The sequence below is a fragment of the Megascapheus bottae genome, chromosome 5, assembly GCF_031878675.1.
Source record: "Megascapheus bottae isolate mThoBot1 chromosome 5, mThoBot2.hap1, whole genome shotgun sequence".
Lineage (NCBI taxonomy): Eukaryota > Metazoa > Chordata > Mammalia > Rodentia > Geomyidae > Megascapheus > Megascapheus bottae.
The window spans coordinates 8397466-8413096 of record NC_143513.1 but is presented as its reverse complement, the minus strand read 5'-3'; the positions used below and the strand labels follow the sequence as shown (position 1 = coordinate 8413096).

Genomic DNA, 15631 nt, shown 5'->3' with positions numbered 1-15631 from the left:
GGCACAGCATCAAAAGGTTTCTCTATTGTGGTGAAGCCTCCAGAGAGCAGGCTTGAGGAGGAAGGGGAAGCTAGCACGTTTTGTCTCCCTTTATGGCAATGGGCTAGAGGCTGCCAAGTGTTCTCTCATTTGAGCCTTTTCAGTTGGTGGGAGGTGGAGGTTGTACAGAGCCTCCCTAAGCATCAGCAAGGGAGCCTGAATCCCGGGCAGTATTTATTCTCTGCTCCCTTCCCTCTTCCAGTTCACCCAGCCTCAGAGGCCCTCCATATTATGCCGTGACTGACATGTCAATGTCAGGGTGCCCTTCACCCCTCACCACCCTCCCTAACCCAATCTCCAAGTGAGTGATGGCTGCTGCACCCATTGACACTTATAATACTCTGGGGAAAACACCAAAGAGGTTAATAAGAGATGGCTCACATGGAGAGATAGGTTCCTTTTGCTTGCCATTGAGGAAAATAGATTTTTCTTGGGGTCGTGGACTTTAAAGCCACAGTGGCCCATCAGGTGTCTCTTCTGCAAAGGCTTTTCCTTTTTCACATTTTAGCCAAATCCCAAACCACAGGTTTCTACCTTGGTTTCATTTCATGGGCCAACGTAAAGCCCTGAGCTCCTGCATTCCCCAATCCTCGTTCATTACTTCTTCTTTCTTTCCTTTATAGCCTTTTGCACTTTGCCAGCCTCCTGTATGAGACTCTGCCAGTCTCAAGCCCACCTACCCAGCCCTGTGATTGACACCTCAACCTCTTTTTCCCACCCAGGCCCCTCCCTCTTCTCACACCTTCTGTTTCTGTCTGGCCTTTGCCTTCTTTCTGGCTGCCATCTTGTTTCTTTGTTCAAACTGGGGTCCTATAATGAAACTGAGCGGAGATGGCAGAGGGAACCAATACACCCTCCTCATTGGTGGGGGTGACAGAGGAACATCCCTCCATTCCCTGGGGATCCCAGGCTGTGGCTTCATCTTTTCTTTGTTGCATGTTATCAGTCATCCTACCTTAGGGAAAGGAGGCAATAGAGAATGTATCTTTGACCAGGGACCACTCCCCCAGACTCCAGACTCTCTGCTACCTGACTTCTAATATTTAAGTGGTAGAGTTTCTCATGATCATGTTTCTAGGATCAAATAAAGCAATTAGAACCCTAAATATCTCTCTCTGTCTCTATCTGTCTGCCTGTCTCTGTCTGTCTCTGTCTCTCTGTCTCTGTCCCCCCTCCTTTCCTCCTTCCCCCCCTTTCTCCCCCCCCCTCTCCTTTTCACCCAAGTCATAGATCAGAGCTCTGGGTGTTTGACTTAAGTGTCATGCTACTGACTGGGATAAGGGCTATGCTAACCTGGATGTTGTACAACCTGAAGGCTGGCCTGCCTTGTGTCATGGCTGGTTTGTATCTGGTGGGTATGGAGATGTGGAGGTTGTCTGGGCTTGGAGCAGCAGGAGGGGGAGTGTGAGGATGGCTGTCCTTTCTTCCAATCTCATGAGTGTAATGTGCCCAGCTGAAGGCTGACCTTCGAGGCTGAGTTCTACCTTCCTTCCTCCCTACTCTTTCTAGAAAGGACCTTGATACTTCTTTAAGAAGTATATAACCCACTTGCCATGGCAACCAGGCATTGGGGATAATTTGAGATGTGAATAATTACTTAAACATATTAAATACATCTTAGTTGGCTTCAGCTTTTTCCCTAATTGGCATCCCTGCCTCCAAACTAAAGTCTGTTTATATAGAATAAATGATTCTGCCCACTAGATGCCAGTAGCACCTTCTCTCACACCTGTTTGAGAACCAGGGCTCTTAGAGATCACTAATCAAGTTCTTTCTTCTTTTTACTTTTTTTTTAAACAAATTACATGAGGTCATTATTACCTATAGTGGTTAAATCAGTAAATCAAGTATTTGCGTGCATAGCTAAATACATGTATATGTACAGAGAGAGAGAGAGATAGATAGAGAGATAGAGAGAGAGAGAGAGAGAGAGAGAGAGAGAGAGAGAGAGAGAGAGAGAGAGAGAGAGAGGAAGAGACTAAGTAGAGTTTATAGAAATAGAATGAGATTTGAAACCAGGAAAGTCCAAGTCCCATTTCTGTGGAGGAAACTGGGATGCATGCCACCTGTCTGCCATCTTCTTCTCCCTCGTATTCCCAAGCACAGGAGAACTAGAATTGTGTGAACCACAGGGCCTGTTTTCCTTAGCCAAGGCAGGGTGATGTTTTGCTTCAATGGTTATACCTGGGATACATTTAGGAAGCCAGAAGGAGAATGGCTTCACCTCAGTGGTATGAGGGTCTGAATGAAGAGTGGAAATCCCTTTAAAAGCAGGTTAAAGGAGACCCACTCCTTTCTCATGTGAACAGGGTGGGATTTCCTGAGGGAAAAGGTAAGGGTGGCTTAATCAGGGGAAGGAGATGGAAAAGCTGCACATACTGTCACATGATGGCCTTAACTGTGACTTGCTCTTCATCCCACTCTTCGGGGGGCACTAAGGAATGGATTTGGGGCTGCTTCCTTTGCATCACTTCCTTGCCTATAAGGAGATGTATGGACCCCTGGCACGATTTGAGCTTGGTTGGTCTTAGGAAGTGGGCATGGTGATAACAGGAAATGGCAGCCGTTTCTTGGCCATTGACTGACAGGTGATCTCAATGTGAGGCTGTACCAGGAACGTTAGCCTCTCGTTGTAGACCCTCACATAACGGAGGACTGAGGCCAGAGCCCTGGGTCCCTCTCCCTGCTTAGTTCTCCTGCCAATACGCAGGAGATCTGCTGATCTGTTTTGGGTGTCTTGTTTCCTACTGGAATATGGACAAGTGTTCATAGCTATCATCTTGTCTGCTGGTTATCTGGTGTCTAGAAAAGCACTTGCACACATGAGCACATAATCGTTTTTCAAAGGACATCCTTCCCCTGAAAGAAAGCAGAGCTCTGCTACGCTCAGATTACAGACACAAGGAACACAGCACGACCTTTGATGAGCTAGGAGCCTTAACTGTTTTCATCTACCTAATGGAATGAATGAACACTTCTCTCACAGGATTGTTTTAAGGATAGTTATAAAAGCCCTTCCTAGTGTGACTACAATTTACATTGTTTTACAGTAATGGAAGCAGTAAGGCTGTGGTTAGATATTTCTGGGGGAAATCCAAAGCTATCAAGAGCTGCGAACTCCGCAGGAGTACAGCCACAGGGCCCTGGTGCAGAGTCCTACTGGGTCCCCTGAGAAACCACTCGGGCGAGGTCTGCAGTTCCTCCCTTTGACTCAGGGCTTTCTGTTTCCTGTCTGGGCAGCTTCTGTTTTTTTTCTCTAGTTCACTTATCAGCAGAGTTTTCTGATTTAAATTCTTACCTTTTGATTTGTCCTAACTCTAGACTAATGACCTCTATCCCCTGTATCTTCGAATCTGATTTGAATAATGACCTTCAGACACTGGACCTGAAGACGCTTCCCTCCATTGATTCTGACTGATGTTCTGTGATGCCTATTCAGAATCATTCCTATAGGGTTTTAACTACATGTACATTGAATATAGGTACACAGACATTGTGAACGAGTGGAAGTATCTGCCCACTGATACCTAAAGGATGATATCTGTCGTGCAAATTATCCCAGAGAAAGGTTCCATCTGGCAAGCCATACAGAATCACATGGCTCCCCTTGGGCAGGTGAGCGTTCAGATAATTCAGACTCTTTATGACCTTGGAGTACAATTTCTCAGGAGTAGTCATTTGGGGAACTGGATCAGTCTTCCTGTTGGTGGAAGAAACAGAAAAGGTCTTAGCTGATTATAAGGACAGATACGTATCAATACAATATACAATACACAAACATACACATACATAGAAAAATCATGCACACACATGTGGTGTGGTTATTGGTACTATTGTTCATAATAATATTCCTGGTTTTGCACTGTTCTGACAGAGGCTCAGATGGTACTGCCTGAATCGGTTGTGGTTGGGTGAGTTGTGAGCATAAGGGACACAAGTCATGTGAGAGGAAAGCCTCTAGAATCTCTCTCTCATTCTCTCTCTCTTTCTTTCTTTCTTTCTTTCTTTCTTTCTTTCTTTCTTTCTTTCTTTCTTTCTTTCTTCCTTCCTTCCTTCCTTCCTTCCTTCCTTCCTTCCTTCCTTCCTTCTTTCCTTCCTTCCTTCCTTTCTTTCTTTCTTTCATTGGTTGTGGGACTTGAACTCTGAGCCTGAGCACTGTCCCTGAGCTCTTCAGCTCAAGGGTATAAATCTTTACCACTTGAGCCACAGCACCACTTCCAGCTTTTTCTGTGTATGTGGTACCCAGGATTTGAACCAAGGGCTTCGTGCAGGCAAGGCAAGCACTCTACCACTAGGTCACGCTCCTGTCCCCTCATCCTGCTGTTTCTGTACTGGGTTTGGACTTTTACTAGTGTCCGGATAGACTATTACAATACACTACATTATTCTATTTATTTATTCTATTATTCTGCTGCAACACTAGTTGCCGGGCAATCATAAAACTGTCCTACTCTACATGATAGTGGTATTCACTAGAAAGGATATTTATTTAAGCTTTGAAATAGAATCCTCTTATTTCATGCAAGTTAGTAAAACAGAAAAAAGGAAGGGCTGGAAGCAGGACAGGTCTAAAATCAAACCAAATCTATAACCTCAACCATACATTTATTAAATTTAAGCTGATTGATTTCTTTTCAACAGAAGTATAGTATATAAAAAAGAAGCATCATATATATGATATATATCACTACATACATATAATTCTAGGACTATATCATTGAAGTTTTCAGTAAAAGTACTTATTTATATGTTTAAAAAGCACAGTATAAATGAGGATGCCAGTTTTCTGGGTTTTAATTCTCTGTCTCTCTCTCTCTCTCTCTGTCTCTCTCTCTGTCTCTCTCTCTCTCTCTCTCTCTCTCTCTCTCTCTCTCTCTCTCTCTCTCTCTCTCTCTCCCCTCCCCCTGTCGCCCCCCGGCACTAGAGTTTGAACTCAGGGCTTGGCCTGGTGCAGACCTGAGCTTTTCTGCTCAAGACTAGTCTTTTACCACTTGAGCCACAGCTCCACTTCTGGCTTTTTGGGGATAAAGTGGAGAAAAGACTCTTAGATTTTCATCCCCAGGCTGACTTCAAACCTCAGCCTCTTGAGTAGCTAGAGTTACAGGCATGAACCAATGACACCTGGCCTCCTCTGGTGATTTTTTTTTTTTGAAGACTCGGTAGTTATATTTTGGAGACCGAGCACCCCCAGTGATTTGGGAAAATCTCCTATGTCTCTCTGACATCTGTCACAGGCTGAATGGTTGAACTGAAGGTGTGCAGCCTTTTTCCTGTGCAGGTATTCTGGGTCTGTGTCAAGACCACACTACAATCTCAGTGTGCCCTCCTTACACACGCAGCTTGAACATTCAGAACGGCAGATCATGAATATGGACTGCCCAGCTTACAGACAAGAGACCAAAGCTTGAGAAAGTAATAAAAGAGAAATTGGCACCCTTTGAAGTACCTTAGGACACACAGCTAGGCTGGGAGCAGAGAAAGTGCCTCACCCACTGGGGTGGCTCAGAAGCCTGTCCTTGTCCTAATGAATCACGCCTGATCATGCAAAATAAGCTTCTCTCCTTGGGTGCTGGGATGGCTGTGATAATTTCATTATACTGGCAAGTACTCCAGCCAGATTGCACCTGGTTGATTAAAGCAAGAAGTACCCTCTGCTGAGGAAGAAGGCAGACAGCCTCTGCTGAAAGCCAGCTTCTCAGAACCAAGCTGACACCCAGAGACCCTTCAATCACACATTCAGCCCTCATGCACAGCTGAGAATTCATGCTTTTGCATCATTCAGGTAAATGAGATAAGGCCTTGTCCTCCTGCTAGCCAGTGGCAACCTCATCACTGGGCTCTCATCCAATCTCCTTGACAAGGTCTCCTAGCAGACCAGTAAGGGGTCAGAGATGAGTTGGGCTGGTATTTCCCCATGGCTACAGATTGGGGAAAAATCCCTAACAAGTAGGCATGGCTTAGAACACACAGGTTGGCTGGGAAATCCTTGGCCATCCTTTACTTCTGACTATAGAGTTTGGAAGAGAGTTAGAGGGTTCTTCTGGCTAGCAGGAGTTCAGCCCATTCACTTCCCTGATAGTGTTTCTACCATATGTATGGCTACCCAAAGAATTGCAGTCCAGGCTGCTTGACAGCTGTGACCTATTTGTACTCTGGCTACTTCTCATTGCAGCATTGGTCTCCTATCCTGAATGTGACCCAAAGTAGTGGCATTATGGAATAATAATATTTGGAGTCAGAGGGCTGTGAGCAATCTGGGTGTGTAGTTCTGGGCCTTTCCATGGGAGAAAAAAATGTATCATTTATGAATTCTATGTCCACTGTAAAATAAAAGTCAATACACAGGGTTGGTCTTAGATACTATACAATTCTGTCACAATTCCAGCCATTACAAAAGCCTTCCTTCTGTCCCTCCCTCTCTCCCTCCCTGCCTTCCTTCCTTTTTTTGGGGGGGGGGTGCTCATCCTGGAGCTTGAATTCAGGACCTGAATTAACTGTCCCTGAATTTTTGTGCTAAAGGTTAACATTCTACTTCTGTAGCCACAGTTCCACTTTTGGATTTTTTTTGTGGTTAATTGGATATAAGAGTCTCATGGTCTTTCTTGTCTGAGCTGGCTTCCAACCACAATCCTCAAATCTCAGCCTCTTGAGTAGCTAGGATTACAGGCACAAACCGCTGGCACCCAGCACCAAGTTCTTTTAAGGACATCATGGTGGGGTTGTCAGACTTTCTGATTTAATACTCTAAGGCAGCCCTAAAGGTTCTCCTGATCTAGCTCATCCATATTTGTTGTCCCCCTGAATTCCCCTTCTTCTCATTATTCATGAAATAGCTTTCAAGGGCAGTGACAGGAAAAAGCCCAGGCAAGCTGGGATTAGGTAAAGCTTAGGTAAAATGGAATAAGATTACATGATAAAGCTAGTTATCCTTGCATTACATTCCTTCCCGAATTCTTGATGTTAAAAGCGATCTTCCAGTCCTGAAGCATCCATTTATCAGGTGTGTACTGAATAGCTACAAGTTTAGGGAATTGAGAAAGAAGAACCTGGCTGTATGATTTTAGTCAGAACTAGCAGCATCCCAGATAAAAGAAAAGAAAAAAGTCGTGGGACAATCCTGCTCTGGCCAGCTTGGGCTTTGTATGACATCTCTTGCTCATTTGGGGCTCTATGCTCCACCTTCACATTCTGGCAGATGGGCAGAAATGGCTGCCATCTGTCTTTATTTTTCTAACCCCTCCATAGGACATGGCAAAGTGGCTCTGCAGGAGCACCCCACACTGCCAATGGTGTGCTCTCCCCCACTCTCTCTGCTTCTCTGCCTGGTTTCCTGGCAGGGGACAAGCTGGCATGGGTCTCTGGCTGGTGTCTGCCTGCTCTGCTCTCTGGCTGTTTGGAAAAGAGAAAGCAGGACTAGGGTAGGAGGTTACTCTCTGGGGTAAGCGGGCTGTTCTGGAAGAGTCCAGCTTCAGGAGTTCAAGCTTTGAGATCCTGAGCCTCTTTTGTGCAGTTATTCAGCAGGGTAGATTCAGTAGAATCCATTTTCTCTCTGCTTGCTCTCCTCTACCCTTGGAGGACCTGATTTGGAGAATGGAGGGACACCAACTGGTCTGACTGTTGGCTTGTTCTCATTGTGATGCATCCTTCTGCTTTGTAAGCTCCTCAGAGATGTTTTTTAGAACCAGGGACTGGGCTGCTTCATCACTGAGTGCTACAGATTGTACAAAGATGAGTGAGTGCAAAAAAGCCAAAAAGGTGGGAATAAGGCTGAAAGGAGCATGGGTCTGAGCCAGAGAACCTGCTTGGGCTCTCAGCTTTGCCACTCTAGGTCAGCTCTTACACCTCATGAGACTCAGTTTCCCCATCTGTAAATGCAGGCAACCACACTTATCTCTTAGGACTGCTGCAAGGGTGGAATGATAGCGTGGAACAGCTCTGGGCTCATGCAGGATGAGCATGAGGGGACATTTGTGGTGGATCATCACAGAGGCATGGACTCAGATCTCTGCTTTATATCGCTTTGGCTAGTTTGAGGTTCTAGGGAGAGGAAAAACCCAGCCTGGAAGGACCCAGGTGTGGCATGGTCCATAGGCACTTCTGGATCACTGGGTAGGATTTTCTGCACTGAGCTCCCTTCTTGATTACGTCTCCACATCCTTCATAATCAGAATTGTATGCAGACATCTGAAAACAGCTACATTCTAATAATGCTGAACTTTGCTTTTATACCAGGTCTCGGAAGCTCAGTGAGAGAAATGGTGTTGGTGAGGTGGACCATAAGCGGGGTCTGGAGTCCAGTCCACAAATACCTCGAGCAGGTCATGGAACCTCTCTTGACCTAACTTTTTCTTTTCCTTTAAATAGTGAGTAGGTGGCTACTCACTACTCACTTTTTTTGCCAGTCCTGGGCTTGAACTCAGGGCCTGATCATTGTCCTTGGGCTTTTCTCAAGGCTAGAACTCTACCACTTGAGCCTCAGCACTACTTCTTGCTTTTTTCTACGTATGTTATACTGAGGAATCGAGCCCGGGTCTTCGTGCATGTTAGGCAAGCACTCTACCAAACTCGTCTCAGTTTTATTCACTTATTTTGACCACAAGCATGGGCCAGGTGGCACTCACTCATACATAACAGCATATTTCTTGGGAGGCATACACAGGTTTTGAGGAGAAACTAATTCAACCAGTGCTCAAAACCACTGCAATTTAGCAAAAATCCCTTTTCTTTTCTTTCTTTCTTTCTTTCTTTCTTTCTTTCTTTCTTTCTTTCTTTCTTTTCTTCTTTCTTTCTTTCAACTATAGATCATGAGCATAAATAGTTTTGGCCATGAACTATGTGTAGTTTCTTCATGAAGACTGTGGGGTCAGTGCTGTGCTTTCCACAAAAGGATGTTATCAGAATGAGTGAGCCCAGCAGCCCAGCCTCTTAAGTGACAGTGGTGGCTTTGCCTTTTTCATTTTATTGAAGGAATCCATGGGCTCTCAATCACGGATCTGAGTAGCATCTTCCATGCAGTGTAATCCCCAGCGGCTCCTGACACATCCATTTGTTGTGACATCAGCGTGTCAGATGCATGGACCAGATATAAGAGTGTCTTTCAGCTCTGTAGGCCATGCTTGCAGAACTCATATGGGTATGACTTGCTTTTCAGATAGAAAAGTTCCTTCACTGTCAGGTCACTGTAATGGAGGTGTGCTGTTATAGGAGAAGGTAGGGAAGAGGGAGGAAAATCTACCCAACTTGAGGGTCTGGGTGGGGTAGGGAGAGATGGGAGAATGTGGGAAAGGGTGACACTGATAAACATGCATTGATATACTGAACTGCATGCCATTTGCATAAGTTTTAAAAGTCAATAAAAATAAATGTAGGCAATTTTGGAAATCTTTCCTCAGCAACTCACCCATTGCAGACATCATTTCCAATCATAGCGTATATGACAATGGCTGGATGGTCCAATACTTGGTTCCTAGACAAGCTGAGAAGCCATGGGTGAGATGGAAGGGTCAGGCACTGTGAACTTGGCTTTTCATCAGGGGCACAGGCTGAACTTAGAAAAGATACCTTTGTATGACCACCCTCCTAGAAAACTTCCTTTTTATGCAATATAATTAATCCCCATTCACATCTCTTCTCTACAATGTGGAACTCAGTTCTTCATGGGGAAGTGTGGCATGGATAACTCAGAAATGGAGAGTGAATCGAGAGGCATGTGGCAATTTTCCTAACAGCTTTCAAGGCCTTGGTCATCAGTAAGCACAGGTGAGTTACCTGGGTTTCTTATGCCAGATTCCTAGGATAGCCTCACTACTCATGACTCTGGACCTGTAGTTACTTTCAGAAAGGTAGGAACTTCAGGATTTAGGCCCAACTGGGCACAAACATATTCTTAGTTTTATGTCAATATAGATGGACTTTTCAGTTACTCCTCTCATATGTAAGTTTTGTCTAATTCTTCTGCAATTAGAATTAAAATTCACTTCATAATCCCCTGAGGATATACACACACGAATCCCTTGCTAAGCTTATTGGACCAATAAATGCTATCACAGTGTTTTATGATAGTGAGCCAATGAACTCAGTAGAAACAACTGTGGGGTAACAACAGAGTGTTCATTTCTCTTTCAAAATGAGTAATCAAATTTAAAAACATTTTTTTAGCTCCACCATCCACTTACCTTTCTATAAATTTTTCCAGGTTTTGGGAAGATGCACCTGAGTGAGTAAAATGGAGGAAGTTAGGTTAGTGAGTTCAACTGATGACATTAGCATGAACATCTAGTTGATTGAATTCATAAAGGAAGCATCACTGTGCAGGTATCAGAATTTCTCCAGACCATTGTGCTGATGGAGAGAACTTGCTTTCAGTGATGTGCTGCAGTGTTTGAACCTAGAACTCTCCTTAAGACGAGTTCCATTTATTAGACATTGCCAAGTGTTAACAGGAATTTGGCCAGTGAGATACAGAGAAGCCCCACATTAAGAGGTGGAATTGGGAGTCTACTAAAATGGTGCTGTCTACAAGGAGACTCATGTCCCAGAAAGCTTGCAACCCCGTATGCAGCTAGCACCAAACCTATGTAGGACAAAACCACATATGGTGTGAGGAATTAAACCTAATGAAAGTGTTTTTCAAAAGTAGAACAAACCAGGTAAGAAATTAAACCTAACAAAAGTATTTTCCAACACAATCAAAAGCTGTATTTATATATTTCACTGATATATATGTAATACATAATACAATGTAATGTAATGTATATTACACATATATGCATACACATTACATATGCTATATATGTTTATTTAATGTATGTTATATATATGACAAACTGCCCCCCCAAAATAAGAAATAAATAAGCAAAGGACCAAAGAAACAGGAAAAAGAGGTTTTTGTGAACCACACATCTCCCTGACAGGTACATTTAGGCTTCTATAGCCTTTTCTCCTTACTCGCAATCTTCTGCAGGGCTGCCTGGTGAGTGCTAGATTTTGGTTTTGGAGCTGATGCATGTCAACTCTAGTGATGATGGATGTGTCACCTTTCTTGTGTCTCTACTACCACCTTCCATGAAGCTCTCATATGAAAACAACATTGATTGGATAGCTATATTATGTCAGGACTTGTTAACCATGCATCAGCTTATTTAAGCATTAGTGCCACTGAGAGAGTGAAGGACTGAGGTATTCCTTTTTCATGTAGATGAGGAAACTGAGACTCACTTAAGTGACTTGACCCAAAGCAAAGATCTGCAAAAGTGGAGAGATGCGATTCCAATTTGTCCTTCTTTCTGCAACACTGAACCCTGGCTCCCTGTGAGACACTGCCCTGCTTAGGAACTATAAAACCAAATAGGCTAACTGCCTTTATTCCCAAGGAGGCTTATCTGCCATAAATGAGTGAGTATTCCTCATGTAGATGCTGCTGCTCAAGTGCATGATGACCTACCTCAGTGGATGGAAGTTGTAGAAACAGTGTCCTGTTACCCTTTCCCATAGGAAGATCTTCCTATAATATCCATCCTTGGATGTTTGAAAGAAAGATATGTGTGGTACAGATCCACATAGGGCCACGTGTTTTGTCCAGCCAGGAAGGGCATGTGACACTGTGTTAATCATGCAGCAATACCCTCTTTGTCTCGTAGAATTAGTTGCAGGCTGTATGAAACAGCATTGATATCCTCCCACCTAAATCAGAAATATTAACCTGTGAAGTATGTTTGCATCTCCATTTCTCCATCTCCTCAACTTTTCCATCACCTGCAACTGCAAATCTGTAGTCATTCTTTAGTGGTGGATAGCTGCTGACAGATGCTATTCAACTTGCCATCTCTCGAGATTTAGCTACTCTAGAATTTCATGTTGGCTGGCCATGCAATATTTGACTTATTTCACTGAGCAAGGTTTATCCAGGACCTATCAGAATTTCTTTTCTTTTGATATCCATTTTGTTCATCCACTCATTCACCAATAGGTATTTGGGCCATTTCCATCATTCAGTTATTGAAATAATGCTGCTATGAAGAGCAGTGTACAAATACCAGTTTAACTTTCTGCTTTCCATTATTCTGGATATGAATGTAGTTCTGGTGTATATGATAATTCCATATTTAATGTTTTTATTGGAGGGGGAGGCTGCTACACTATCTTCTTTAGACATCCCCTCCCCCACTCTTTATTTTGCAGTGAGTCAAGGTTTTATTAATAACACATACAGTGTGGGTGGCTCACACATGTAATCCTAACTCATACTTGTAGTCTCAGGTGGCTGAGATTTGAGGACCACAGTTTGAAACCAGCCTGGGCAGGGAGTCCAGGTGACTTTTTTCTCCAATTAACCATCAAAAAAAGGCTGAAAGTTGAGCTATGTCTCAAGTAGTAGAACACTAGCCTTGAGCAAAAAAGCCCAGGAACTGTGACTGGGCCCTGACTTCAAGCTCCAGGACCGTCACCCAGCAAAATATGCATGGAGCCTCATGAATTGAAGGTAGCTGGGTTAACTGTGGTATACATGCATTCTTTCACCATGACATTGACTTATGAGTGCAGGTTGCATGACTGCTATAGCACAGATGACACAAACACAGTTCTGTACCTTTGAGGGTAGTCATAAGGGAGTACTGGGAGTTCTGCTGGTGCCTGGCAGAACATCTGTTTGTTGGTAGGTGTTGGATTATGAGCACAGATTTGCCTGGTCTACAGCTCTTGCGTGTTGGAATCCGCTGTCTGTAGTTCTTTTGGGCAATGTCAGTTTAGTGAGACTGTCTACTTCATGTCATTCTGTACTGCCCTCTCTTATTCTTACTGTCCCTTTTCTATGTTTTTGTTTTCTTTTGTCCTGACTCAGAGACACCTTCTCTTCCTGCTTCCAATTTTCCAGTGTCCTAACATTAGACAGAAGCCAGAGTGGAAAGCAATTTTGTTTTTTGCAGCACTGCAGTTTGAATGCAAGGATTCAATGCTTGCTGGCCAGATACTATTGCTTAAGTCATACTTTCAGCCCTTTTTACTCTTGTTACTTTTGAGATAGGGTGTCATATTTACCTGGGAGGGCCTGGATTACAATCCCCTATTTATGATTTTGGAAAGCTCTGATGACAGGCATTCACTATCATACACCAAGGCTTTTTTAAAATTGTAATTAATAGAAGGGTTACATTATATTCATCAGATAGAAGGTGCATTACTTCACAAACATTGACTCCCCTGCTCATGTTTTTCATACCAAGCTTTTGACTGAGATAAGGTCTTGTTATTTCTGTTGCCCAGGCTGGCCTTGAACTGTGAGCTTCTTACTCTCCACCTTCTAGTAGCTAGGATGGCAGGCCTCAGTCACTGTTATTTGGCTTGCAAATTGTACAAATACATAAGATTGCCAGGCAATGGGGGTGTCATTGAGTTTCAGCATCATTGACTTCAATACTCTGTCTCTTAGCATTCTTTCACATCAAGTTGCATGACAGACAGAGCATTAGCCCTGGCTGAACCCTTTATGCATTGGCCAGGTAGGCCATTTTACAGATGAAACTCGGACAGTGAAAGAGATGGAGTAAGCAGCGTCTCAGTAATTCATTTCAGTGTAAGCATTTATTTTTTTTCGGGGGGTGGTAGTCCTGGGGCTTGAACTTTATCGCTATCTCTGAGGTTCTTTAGCTCAAGGCTAGTGCTCTACCACTTGATCCACAGATCCAATTCTGTTCTTTTTTGTTTTCTTTTTGTAGTTTATTGGAATTTCATGAGCGTTTCTTCCCTGGCTGGCTTGGAACTGCGGTCCTCAGTGCTCAGCTTCCTGAGTAGCTAGGATTACAGGCTTGAGCCACTCATATCTCGCACTGGTGAGCAATTTTGTCATGCTATGTCTATTTCTAATAGACAGCAATGATTCCAGATAGAAAATGTTACTGCTTATGTGAGGCTATGAAAGTAACAATGAGTTTTACGTAATGACCACAGATAGCCTCAAACCACCCAACCATGGAATGTCTTGAAGCAGTCATGTATGTGAGCCGCAGCCTGTGAGCCCAGAGCTTTCAGATCTACACAGCAGTGGTTCATGGTTAATCTAAAGAGGGCAGCCATTACACAGCCCCAATGGACGTGGGAGGGCCAAGGTCGCCAGGTCTCATTGCACAATGGACGTTGGAGGCTGTGACTTCAGGTAGAATCTCCTCAGTTTTAGACCTTTGCAATGAATCAAATAATTCTAAAAGAAAAAAAAAATTTCTTGTGCTAAACACAACAGGGCCATGAGTCATGTGGAGAGGTCACACAGCTGTAACCTTCCATCTATGGGGTCACAGGAATCAAATGTACTCTATGTTTATTTTTTTCACATGGCTGTACGAGGACGTTTCAATTAAGGTGTTCATTTCTGTGCCTAGTGCATGTTGTTTGGCCTTCCATCTTTCTCCCCAGGCCCCATCCCTCTTCTCAAGTTTCTCATTCCATTCTCACATGTATTATTGAGCACAATGACTGTGTTTTCCCGCTATTCGATTTTCATTTATTTTCCCTTCCTTTTAGCCTGAATCCCTCCAGTCAAAACATGTTTCAGTTTCCTGATATTCATTTTGTTAAATTGTCTGTTCATTGTTCAAAGGGGTTACATGGTGGCCTCTCGTTCCTGCATCTACTATGCTTTAATCAGTTTAAGTTTAACCTATTTTAAATAACATTAATTCCCCCTCCCAAATTTTTGTTTGTAGATTGTAACAGAGGGCACTCATGGTTTAAGAAAATGAACATTTAAAACAAGCAGTTTACAGCTTGAGTTTGGTTCAGAGTGTAGAAGCAATAGAGCAGGGTGATTAATTTTGTGACTCCCTCCTTCATATCCGTATTTCTTCCTTTTTTTTTGACACGGTGTGTGTGTGTGTGTGTGTGTGTGTGTGTGTGTGTGTGTGTGTGTGTGTGTGTGCATGCACAAACAAGTGTATGATTATGCAGATGCAAAATATAAAACTAGAAAAGAGAAATCAGAAAACTTGAAACATGCTTCCTTTTCTTTTTCTTTCTCTTATCACTCTGGGCTTTCTTCTCCTGCCTTCATTTTTTTTTTCCTCCAGGAAGAAGTTTCTAAGTTTATGTCATTAAATACTAAGTGCTTTCTTTTCTTTTCACACAGATACCTAATGTCTTCACTTCACTCCTGATTATATCCTATTTGGGGCTCTGTTGCAGAGTCTTACTTTTTGCTTCTTTCATGTTTATGTGACAGAAAGTTCCTTATGAGCAGGGAGTTCTTGAAGCAGTAAGTGCAGGTAGATATACACAAGCCTCTTGGCATGGGCATAAATGAGTAGGAGAGAAGAGGAGAGGAGAGGGGAGAGGAGCGGAAGGGAGGGAAGGAGAGGCACTAAAGCCCTTCTTCTTGCTTGTGAGCTGTTCTCTTCTGTTGACCTGTAACGTCACCAGGCTCTCTGGTTCTCTTCTTGGCTCTCTGATCAATGGCTGTTCTCTAAGCTCTTTTTCCTGTCTCCTTTCTATACCCATCTCATTGGCGTTCTCTTTTCCATTATAACCATGATCCCTGAAACAGATCATGCACCATCTTGCTTTCAGCTATGATTTGTATCCTCCTGACCTTCAGTACTGCAAT

At 43.4% G+C, this 15631-nt stretch overlaps 1 protein-coding gene across 1 annotated transcript in view; it reads right to left on the bottom strand.

Moving 5' to 3' along the window:
* The window catches only part of Aoah (acyloxyacyl hydrolase), a 141300-nt gene that overhangs the window by 17018 nt on the left and 108651 nt on the right, over positions 1–15631 (bottom strand). Inside the window, exons 14-16 of the mRNA XM_090332629.1 lie at positions 10215–10251; positions 9440–9514; positions 3567–3739 (exon numbers count right to left, since the gene is read on the bottom strand). Of these exons, the coding sequence (XP_090188755.1) occupies positions 3567–3739; positions 9440–9514; positions 10215–10251 (285 nt within the window). The remainder of the gene's footprint in view (positions 1–3566; positions 3740–9439; positions 9515–10214; positions 10252–15631) is intronic.